Genomic DNA, 11,252 nt, shown 5'->3' with positions numbered 1-11,252 from the left:
TACTACTACTACTTACATTTTTTTATTCACGGATATATTTTTCACATACTTACTCTATAAATATCAAATTGATACACTACGCCCGATTGTAGATTTTTCAGTATGTAAAGATAATCATATGCGTTTTAGATCAGAAATACGCTGATAATGGCAAGTTGTAGTAAAAAATATGATCTGGAGGATCCAAAAGATGTTGAGAAGCTACAAAGAATGTTGTTTGAAGATGACGAAGCTAACTTACAGGATGATTTTGATGATGAAGAAGATACAGATGAGGAACATGAAATCGAATTCGTTCAAAACCACATAATCTTATTCGCAAGTTACCGGGTGTAATAGGTGCTGCAAGAATGGCAAAAACTCTTTTAGAATGTTGGAGTTGCATTATGGATGACGAAATAATGGGTATAATTGTACAACAGACCAACCAATATATTGAAAGTATTAAATCACTCTTCAAACGCGATAGAGATGCCAAACCTACAGATATTGTTGAGCTGAAGGCATTTATAGGTCTCTTATATTTAGCTGGTGTTCACAGAGGTAACAGACAAAGTTTGGAAGACCTGTGGGGATCCGACTGGGACGGCATTGAAAAATTTCGACTAGTCATGAACATCAAAAGATTTAAATTCATTATGCGTTGTATGCGATTTGACGATCGGAGCATGAGGAATGAAAGAAGAAAAATAGATAAAATTGCAGCAATTCGAGACATTTTTACAATGTTCGTGAAAAATTCACAGAAGTCCTATAGTTTAGGACAAAATGTAACTATTGATGAGAAACTGGAGGGATTCCGTGGAAGATGCGGTTTTGTACAATACATATCGAATAAACCTAATAAATATGGAGTTAAAATCTACGCACTTGTTGATTCTCAGGTTTACTGTGTATATAATTTAGAAATATATGCAGGATTACAACCTGAAGGCCCATTCCGATTGAACAATTCACCATCGGATGTGGTTCTGCGACTTTGCCAACCTATTTATCAGACCGGACGAAATGTAACAGCAGATAACTGGTTTACCAGTATTCCATTGATAGACGAGTTACGAAGTAAAAAGATCTCTTACGTTGGAACATTAAAAAAAAATAAGATCGAAATTCCACTTGAGTTCCTGCCAAATAAGACGAGAGTTGTTAACAGTAGCTTGTTTGCCTTCAAGAAGGGGTGCACTTTGGTTTCTTACGTTCCTAAAAAAGGAAAATCTGTGATTTTGGCTTCAAGTTTACATGAAGATAACTCTATCGATCTTGATATCGGAGATAAAAAGAAGCCATGTATCATTACTTTTTATAATGGTACCAAAGGTGGAGTTGACACTGCAGATAAACTGTGTGCGTCATTCAACGTGGCTAGAAATATTCGCCGTTGGCCCATGGTGGTATTTTTTGCTATGCTCAATATTAGCGGAATCAATGCTCAGGTAATATATTTTGGCAATGATCAAAATGTTATTCGAAGAAAAGCATTTTTGAAAGCATTGTCACATGCATTAGTTTTACCTCATATGGCTCGAAGAAGTTTAGAGACATCAGGGATTCATACTGGCATGCAACAACGTCTGAAAGAAATTACGCCAGTAGACCAAGAACAACAGAAAGAAGAAAATGAAAATGTAGGAAAACGCAAAAGATGTCATACTTGCATTGGACAAAGGCGTTTAACAAAATATAATTGCAAAAAATGTAAAAAACCCATTTGTCTTATGCACATAGAATGCTTTTGTAATAATTGCAGTCAAATATTGTCAGAAATACCACAAGATGACATAGATGAGGGGATGTTGAGATTTTAGAAAGTTACTTTTTACTTTAATGTATTTTTGTATTCTAATGTATTCTTTAAGTTTTATAAAGGTAGAATATACTTGCGAAATATATATATAAATATATAGATAAATAAAATACATAATATTAAAATTTATTGTAATTATTTGCAAAGTATTAGGGCTAACAGGCGCGTGATCAATTTGATACACCGCGCCAGATTTTTTGGATTTTAAGACCGCACCCGATTTTTTGGATTTTAAGACCGCGCCCGACGGAAGGTTAATGAAGAATTCTTTAAGGGGAGGTTCCCGTCCAAATCGAAAAGAATTTTTTTTTTGCTTAATTGTCATCTTTATGTTGTTGAGAATACGTGGGAGTAAGGATATTTTGACATATGATGTAGTTCTCGAGATAGACGGGGTCTCATTTTGCTAGTGCGAAATAAATTCGCTGCTTGCGTTCGGTACAAAGTGTCAATCTAAGTAGTGCGTATTTTTTGAATAACAAAAGTTCAAACGTCAATGTGACACAAGTTGATTTCATAACAACATTCCTGATAGGCGAGTTTACTATACCTTTTACAGTATGATTTCACACTTATGAAATATGATTTCACACTAGCGAAAACAGATTTCATACAAATGAAATTTGATTTCACACTAACGAAAACAGAATTCACACAAATGAAATTTGATTTCACACTAGCGAAAACAGATTTCATACAAATGAAATTTGATTTCACACTAACGAAAACAGAATTCACACAAATAAAATTTGATTTCACACTAGCGAAAACAGATTTCATACAAATGAAATTTGATTTCAAACCAATGAAAACAGATTTCACAATTAATAATTAATAATTAGATATTGGTTTCATTAATATTTAAATAAATATTTGGCAAATATCATTTTTAATTTTGAATGAAAATTATTTGACATTTTGTGACAATCATAAAAATATATCATAAGTTTTGATTTTACATTTGCAATGTCTCGTGTTAAATATAATAAAATATCAATTAGTGATAGAGAAAGAATTATAAAAGCACACGAAGAAGGCAAAGATTGGCGAGCTACAGCTACAGCTTTAGGAGTGAACGTTCGTACTGCTTATGAATGGTTGAAAAAAGATCAATCACTTCCAAAAAAGAAAGGTGGTAATGCTTCTTCCAAAAAGACCGCCGCAATTTCCGATGCATTGGTTAGATGGATTGAGGAAGATTCTACAATAACATTGAAAGGCTTATGTGATCATGTTAGCAATGAATTTCAAGTTAACGTTTGCCAAAACACAATGAAAAACTGGTTGGACGGGCAATTATTTTCACTTAAGGCACTAAGACCACAAATAGTAAATATGAATAATGAGGAAAACAAAGTCAAGCGTAAAGAGTATGTAAACCAAATATTACAAAGTCGAGCAAATGGTAGAACTCTTATTTGGATCGATGAAACAAATTTTAATTTATATTGTCGGCGAAAAGAAGGTAGATCCAAAATAGGTCATAAAGCACACGTAATTCTTCCGGCTTGTAAAGGAAGCAATTTACATTGCATTGGGGCAATGAGTGCGATGCGAATTATCTCATTTGAACATAGAAGAGGATCCTACAAAGCTCACGACTGTAAACAATGGCTGCGTCGCTTAATAGCAACTTGCACTGCGGATGGCATCGAGAAGCCAACATTTATTATTGATAATGCTCCTGTACATTCAAATCTTGAATCTGAACTTGAACCCGAAGAAGATATAGAAATAGTACGCCTTGCTCCATATTCTTATTTACTAAATCCGATTGAGTTGTTATGGAGTAGTTTCAAATCTTCCGTAAAAGTGCAAATGCAAGAAAGAATGCAAGAAATATTGAATTACAGACGCGTTAATAATCAAGGGTTAACACTTCATGAATATAGAATGCGCATCTTAGAAGAAATTTCAGATAGAGCAATTCAAGAAGTTCAACAACAACACTTACTAAGATATTCGAATCATGTAGAACGTTATTATGCAGCAGCACTACAACAAGAAAACATTCAAGAAATATAATTAATAATTTATTGGTTGCTAGATTGGTTGTTAAATTTAATTTAATAATTTTTTGTTATAAATAATGTTCTAATTAAATATTTAAATACTGTGAAATCTGTTTTCATTGGTTTGAAATAAAATTTCATTTGTATGAATTCTGTTTTCGTTAGTGTGAAATCATATTTCATTTGTATGAAATCTGTTTTCGTTAGTGAGAAATCAAATTTCATTTGTATGAAATCTGTTTTCGTTAGTGTGAAATCAAATTTCATTTGCATGTAATCTGTTTTCGCTAGTGCGAAATCAAATTTCATTTGCATGTAATCTGTTTTCGCTAGTGCGAAATCATATTTCATAAGTGTGAAATCATACTGTAAAAGGTATAGTTGTGTGCAACCGTTTCTTTTAAAACGTAGTTTTACTCGTGCGACGACGTGCCGGAAAATGCCGAACACGCGAAAATGTTTACCGGGAAGAGCGCATCCTGCTCGGCCGCGGAAAAAGAAAGTCAGTTATGATCCAGAGGAAATGGAAAATGAAAAAGAATTTGTCAGCACATCCGCTAAGAAATTGAAGAACGCGAGTTACGATGATATCGAAATCGATGTTGGCCATACTAACGTTATTATCGACTTTTTAGCAGTGTTTAACTTTTTATCGCAATGCTTAAAAAGTAAAGAATGTGACGGGGATGTAATATTTACCCAAACGTGCAAACGTGGACTCGGCTTCAATTTACTTTTGACGTGCTCATGCAAAAATAAACGCCGCCGTTCCCTCGAGTCCGTCAGTGAATACTTCGTACGAAATAAATCGCCGACTGATGTTTGTTATGCGCCTTTTGGGACTTGGGATGCATTCGATAAACACGTTTTGTTCGCTTATGGAATTATCTACCGGTTTTGGCAAAAGTGCATATTACACTTTCATAGAGAATCTACTGGGGGCATCAAAGAGCACGTTTGAAATGGTTCAACGAAAAGCAGTTGATGAAGAAAAGGAGTTGAACGTCAAGGCACGAAATGTAAAAACACATCTGAGTGTTTCTGGAGACGGTTCATGGAAGAAACGTGGGTTTTCTTCACTATTCGGGGTTACAACTTTGATCGGCAAATACACTCATAAAATTATAGATTTTGTGGTAAAATCTTCATTTTGCCAAACTTGCAGCAACTGGGCCTCAAAAAATGGAACTGTGGAGTACGATACGTGGCTCGAAAGTCATGAAGAAAATTGCTGCATAAATCACACTGGAAGTGCTGGCAAGATGGAGGTAGATTCGATGAAAGAAATGTTTTGTCGTTCAAATGAACTCGGCGTGAAATACGAGACATACATTGGTGATGGAGACACCAAAACATTCAAAGCTTTCCTAGAATGCGAAAAAAAGAGTTTATAGGGCATGTTCAAAAGCGCATGGGTTCTCGGCAGCGCGAAGTTAAAAAAAAAACTAAAGGAATCGGAGGCAAAGGTTCTGGGAAGTTAACAGATAAACTAATCAAAAATTTAACTTTGTATTACGGTCTTGCCATCCGAAGACACCCCGATTCTGCCGAGGAAATGAAAAAGGCTGTATGGGCAACTTTCCATCATAAATGCTCCACAGACGACGAACCGAAGCACGAGAACTGCCCGCGAGGAGAAAACAGCTGGTGTAAGTGGCGTGTCGCCGAAGCTACGGGACTCAACGATTTCCACCATGAACCTGCCCTTCAAGAATCTGTCCAAAAAGCCATTCGACCGGTGTATGAGGCTCTTTCGAGTGACGACTTATTACAAAGGTGCACCGGCGGAAACACACAAAATGATAATGAAAGTTTTAACGCCATCATTTGGAAACTTTCTCCTAAACACACTCATTGCGGTGTACAAACGATTCAAATATCAGCATATACAGCTGCTGGTATCTTCAATGAAGGCTGCTCATCAATTTTGAGAACGATGAATACACTGGGAATCGTTATTGGTAACTACAGCAGGAGCTTCGCCGAGAAAACGGACGACAAACGCATCACGGCAGGGGAGCAAAAATTGTCGGAACACGCAAAACGAGCAAGAACTGAAAAAATGACCTTGGAGATTGAAAGTAACGCGCTCTTCGAAGAAGAAGAAGGAATTCTGTATGGTGCTGGAATAGCTGATTAGAGTAAGTTGTCAAAAACTAACTTTTTACTACATTTTTACAATTTTTTACTATATAAAACTTTAAATGCGTTTTTCTCGAAACAATGTTTTTCGACGCGCGGTACGCTCTAGAGCTTCGAGGAATGCACCGATTGCAAAGTTTCACCTCTCAAATTAAAGCTAATTAAATTTGGGGGGCCCTGACGGAGCGTTTTTTTCAAAAAAATTATTGTAAATATATTTTTATTTAAGTTGAAGCCCAAAAAAAGCATGAGAAAATGAGTTTTTTTGCAAACGGCCGCCATTTTGATTGAAAGGGCTTTTTTAAAAATCGGAAACCGATAGGGCCCCACAAATTTAATCTATTTTATGATTTTTCTTGGTTTTTTGATTTCAGATCACTTGGCGAGGCTGCAGAAGGTACCGCGCACAACACATCGCGCCGGGAGCGGACTTCTTTGACGAGATCTGGAGCCGCCATTTTCAATTATTTTATTACGAAACAATTCAACATAATACTTCATTTATATATAAACTAAACTCATAAAAAAAATTTCGCAAAATAATTTATTTTGTATTCAAAAAAAAATCCAGAAATTGAAGCATTTTTATTGCCTTTGGACGGGAACCTCCCCTTAAATGAACAGGAATATCCAATCGGGAAATGCTATATGGTGATTGTATCAAAGCAAAATGGGAGGTTATTTATAATGTCTATTTATTGGATAATGCTTCAGGTGAATTAAGACTGCCAAAGTTAACAGAAGAGCACTGTGATCCCAAAAAGATTTTAAAGAAAATGAAGATTGCAAATGCAACTCAATTATTAGTTAGCTGCCAATATAAATGTTATGGCAAAAACAGGTAATGTGCTATTGTTATTACGTGTAATACATGAAAAGTATAACTTTTATTTCATTACATACATTTTATCCATGGTGTTTTATAGTAACCTAATTCTAAGGTATTGTTTGTAGGACTATACAGCGATATATTTTTAAACAAATCTGCCATTGGGACAGCAAAAGCAATCAAATTTCTTGACAATCTCTTGGACAGCGTTAATGGGAATACAATATTCCCATTATGTGGGAAGCCATTGCTATGAGCAATGAAAAATGATTCAGGTTATCGCGGAGACCAATCACAGCTGAGGTACAGGTTTCGAAGACACGAAATAGAAACCATAATTATGCTACTTATTTATGGACAAAATAAGAACCAATCAAGACGGGGTTTACCGATTCCTCCCATAATGAAAGTTTGTGAAAGCCGCATTACGTTTATACGCAACTGGCAGTATACAGGTAAACATGAGATAAAATTGAAAATATAAAAATTGATCTATACCAAAATAATAGGTGGTATGCGGTGATCTTGTAAACATAAGTCAGCCTACATGTTCCTTAACAATCTCGGAAGTGTCGGAACTATTAGCTCGCAAGGTACCTCAATATATCAAGTTTCCATCCACAGTGGCAGAAGTTGCAAGACATAAAAGAAAATTTTTCTTGCTTGGTGGATTTTCAGGTGTGAATGGAAGCATCGACGGTACGCACATAAAAAAAAAGCCCTGGAGGACAAAATGCTGAAGTTTTCCGTAATGGGAAAGCTTGGATGTCCCTTAACGTACAAGTAGTTAATGATGCAGACTTACGGATACAATACATCGTGGTACGATGGCCTGGATCGACACTTGATGTTTGCGAGTCGAATGTTTGCAAATAGTGCCACTAAGTTGAAATTAGAAAGAGGTGAAGTTTCAGGGATAATATTAGGGGACACAGTGCCTCTCAGCAAACAGATTATCTGTTCACACCTGTTCTTAACCCACAAACACGATCTGAACTGCGGTATAATAGGGCACACGTTACTACTAGAAACTCTATAGAGAGGACATTTAGATTATGGAAATCTACATTTCGGTGCTTACAAAGTACTTTGCAACACAAGTTAAGGAATTCTATAACAATTATTATAGCAACAGCAGTGCCGCACAATATTAAACGTTCGAGACAAATTCAGCATCTGACAGGAAATGAACAGAATAAATATGGAGGAAATTCTACCTGAACACAACTTAAGAGGCAGCATGATGCGAGTTGCATTTATAGAACGTAATTTTAATTAATATGTGTTATAATGTAGCTGTATTACTAAATAAATAAATTGTGAAGGATACAATCTTCGGTTTGTTATCTGTTTTATTAATTATGTGTTCCTACAAATTATTCTAATACCCATGGAATTACCGTGCATCGCACCGAACGAGTCAAGGCAGAGAGTATATAGCGCAAGCTGTAAATGCTCATTATGGTGCAGCCCCCGGAGTAATTAAAAGAGAAATCGTCGCAACTAGACCACAACGTGGTACCTTTAGAGAAACGCGTTCAGCTGGGAAGAAAAGATATCAGTCAGCAAGAGCAGATGTTTATCGCACTGGTTAATCAAAAATTACAAAGTATGACTTATCAGAAGAATTACACAGAAAACTTCTCCCTGTAGTCAAAACCGCCGAAAACGCTCTTGGTCGACTTGAAGCAGTTAATACATTGAAGGCAATAACTTTAACAATTACTACAATATCTATGTGATTTGAAATGTTCCAGTTCGTGGTGATATTTATCAATTCTATCGTGTCAGTTTAGCATTAATCCAAGCAAAAGTAATCCCAACGTCGTATAAATTTTAAACAAAAAGTATAATAAAAATATTCTGCCGTTAATATTAATAACATAATAAAAACATGAAACACATAAAATTGTGTTGCGTAGTAGCGTTATATTATATACAGGTGTCAGATAAAAAAACGCCCTAAGCTGTAACTCTGTCATTTACCTTCCGATTTTTTCCAACCCCGTCTTCAATTTCAAGCGATTATCAACTTTTGATTTTCAAATTGCTCGGATGTTTTTCTTCACGTTATTGGATAGAGATTTTTTTTCTGAACCCATTGCTGTACAATACAGTAACATTAATTGTAATTTTAGTAGAGAAAAACAATTAAAACATTTTCCGAAAATGAGTGGAGATATTTGATTGTCATAAACTGAATGCAAGAGTTTAATGGAAATATTACAAGTAATCCTATTGATTTCTGGAGTTACGTGAGTAGATACAGAAATGCAGGTGGTGAGTTCATGTTTCTTCATATATCTAATTTTGCTTAGAAACTGTTGTCTTTGCCACTCAGTAATGCAGTGGTGAAACGTGTATTTTCAATAATGAATTTAGTTAGGTGTAAAATCAGATGCCATTTTGAGAATGAAAATAAACTTTCAAAATGAACAGATTTGCAGCCGCCGTAGTTTCACTCCAAGTGATAAAACGTTGATATTTATAAATACAAAAAATTATGAAAACGAAGAAACTGATTTTAGTGATTTTAATGATATCCTAGAAATTGTAAATGAGATATGTTACAATAAAAACGCTTACTGCTCATATAATTATTTCTGTTTATTTATTATAAAATTTGAAGAAAAATAAATGCAACCTCCACATTTACAGCTAATGTCCCTAAATCTACAAAGCTCCGCAAATACATTGTCAAATTCGGTTGAAAAATGCAAAAAATTAAAAATAAAGGTCTGTTGAGAATTAATTTCCTATAAATTTCATAAACGATATAAATTGGGCGATATCTAATGATTTATTTATTGGGTGAGCAACTATGACAGAATATTCTCTAATGGAAGTTTGAAGAATCCACCACCTGCAGCGAGAGCGAAGGAAGGGGGAAGATTCGAGTTCTACATGGGTGACCTCGTCAAGCGTAATCCGGAGCAGGTAAGTTTCTTTTGAAACTGAAAGCGCCCTTTTTAGGGTTTGTTGCCCCGCAAGGTAAAATGAGTTCTCACCTTATCTTTTAATCGGCAGAAATGCCTTTTAAATTTGGAAAAGGAAGGGGGAAGGTTCATATTCTACCTCGGTGACCTCGTCAAGGCGTAATCCGGAGCAGATAAGTTTCTTTCGAAACTAAGAGCGCCCTTTTTAGGGTTGTTCCCGCAAGGGAACAAGGGAGTTTTTGCCTCATAGTTTAATCGGCAGAAATGCCTTTTAAATTTGGAAGGGGCACGTCCGCATCGTGTGAAGACTTTAGCTTGCTAGCAAGTTTGGTCGACACACATACCGTCGACAAGAACGGGAAGTTGGTTCCCGTTCTTCCCAGCCGCATCCCCGCTGGAGGCGGCGACAAAACCCTCACGCCCGTGGAGGTGGCAAACGCATCGTCAGCTTGTCCGCCTTCCCCGTTGAAGGCGGCGACCAAACCCTCACGCCGGGTCAGTTCCGCCTCCCCTGTGGAGGCTGCTACCAAAAAATTCAGGCCGGCCGTCCTCGTTGAAGGCGACGATCAAGAAAGCACGCCCGCCAAGATCCGCCTCGGCGTGCAGCGAGGCTATTATTCTCAGTCTCAGACTATTATTTATATTCACACACTATTGGGAGGTCGATTATTATTCGACCGAAAGTCGCGTAAAATGGAACATCCATTTTACGCGTTGTTATTTTGGTACTATCGTCTTTCACTACACAAAAAAAAGGTGGAGGCGCCAATATATCTGGCGCCGATTCGTATTTTTCTTGTTTCGACGTCCAGTTTTTGTTGGCAAAACGGAACGACACATTTTGACGGATAAGTATTTTTTACTGGATCCGGTCAAGGTTTGTAAAGTGTATTGTACCAGGTTGGCCAGACTCAACCTTTTCAATGAACGAAAATATTCCCCCCCTTAGATGCCCTCATCGTGACGTCACCAGATCCAGCCGTAATACACCGTAACGGTACGTTCACACAGCGGCCCGGTATTACAGGACCGTTTTTTCTCCGATCCGTCACTACTGGATGTGATGTTCACACACAATTCAACGGTTCCGTATTTACAGGATCAGACTATTATTTATATTCACACACTATTGGGAGGTCGATCATTATTCGACCGAAAGTCGCGTAGAATGGATGTTCTTGTGTTATTTTGGTACTATCGTCTTTCACTACACAAAAAAAAAGGTAAAGGTGCCAATATATCGAGCGCTGATTCGTATTTTTACTGTTTCGACGTCCAGTTTTTGTTGGCAAAACGGAACGACACATTTTGACGGATCAGTATTTTTTACTGGATCCGGTATACTGTCATGTATTTGAACGCGCCCCCATTTAAATATATACGTCTTCGCAGAAATAAAATCGGATCCGCAAAAAACGGTCCTGTAAACAGTATGTGTGAGAACGTACTGTTATACGATTTCTGTTTTTTTCATTGTTATTTCGGTTATTTTATATTATAAAATAGTTTTTTTTGTTTATTACTGGTTT

At 36.5% G+C, this 11,252-nt stretch overlaps 2 protein-coding genes and 1 long non-coding RNA gene across 3 annotated transcripts; all 3 read left to right on the top strand.

The window, feature by feature from the left end:
- The first annotated feature begins 350 nt into the window (after positions 1–350).
- On the top strand, positions 351–1,805 carry LOC111423982 (piggyBac transposable element-derived protein 4-like). The gene has a single exon (XM_023057372.2). It carries the CDS (start codon positions 351–353, stop codon positions 1,803–1,805), a length of 1,455 nt encoding a protein of 484 aa, XP_022913140.2.
- Positions 1,806–2,770: 965 nt separating this feature from the next.
- LOC139431802 (uncharacterized) lies at positions 2,771–3,829 on the top strand. The gene has a single exon (XM_071199987.1). The coding sequence runs from the start codon at positions 2,771–2,773 to the stop codon at positions 3,827–3,829; it is 1,059 nt and encodes a 352-aa protein (XP_071056088.1).
- Positions 3,830–5,199: 1,370 nt separating this feature from the next.
- Positions 5,200–8,119, top strand: LOC111416274 (uncharacterized). Its single transcript, XR_011641759.1, has 4 exons — positions 5,200–5,957; positions 6,333–6,799; positions 6,913–7,242; positions 7,297–8,119. It is a non-coding gene; the product is annotated as an uncharacterized lncRNA (long non-coding RNA).
- Positions 8,120–11,252: the final 3,133 nt, after the last annotated feature.

The sequence above is a fragment of the Onthophagus taurus genome, chromosome 11, assembly GCF_036711975.1.
Source record: "Onthophagus taurus isolate NC chromosome 11, IU_Otau_3.0, whole genome shotgun sequence".
Lineage (NCBI taxonomy): Eukaryota > Metazoa > Arthropoda > Insecta > Coleoptera > Scarabaeidae > Onthophagus > Onthophagus taurus.
The sequence above is the reverse complement of the archived record's forward strand: the minus strand, read 5'-3'. Positions and strand labels throughout refer to the sequence as shown.

Coding starts and splice junctions, on each gene's coding strand:
- LOC111423982 (XM_023057372.2), top strand. CDS start 351: ATGGCAAAAACTCTTTTAGAATGTTGGAGTTGCATTATGGATGACGAA.
- LOC139431802 (XM_071199987.1), top strand. CDS start 2,771: ATGTCTCGTGTTAAATATAATAAAATATCAATTAGTGATAGAGAAAGA.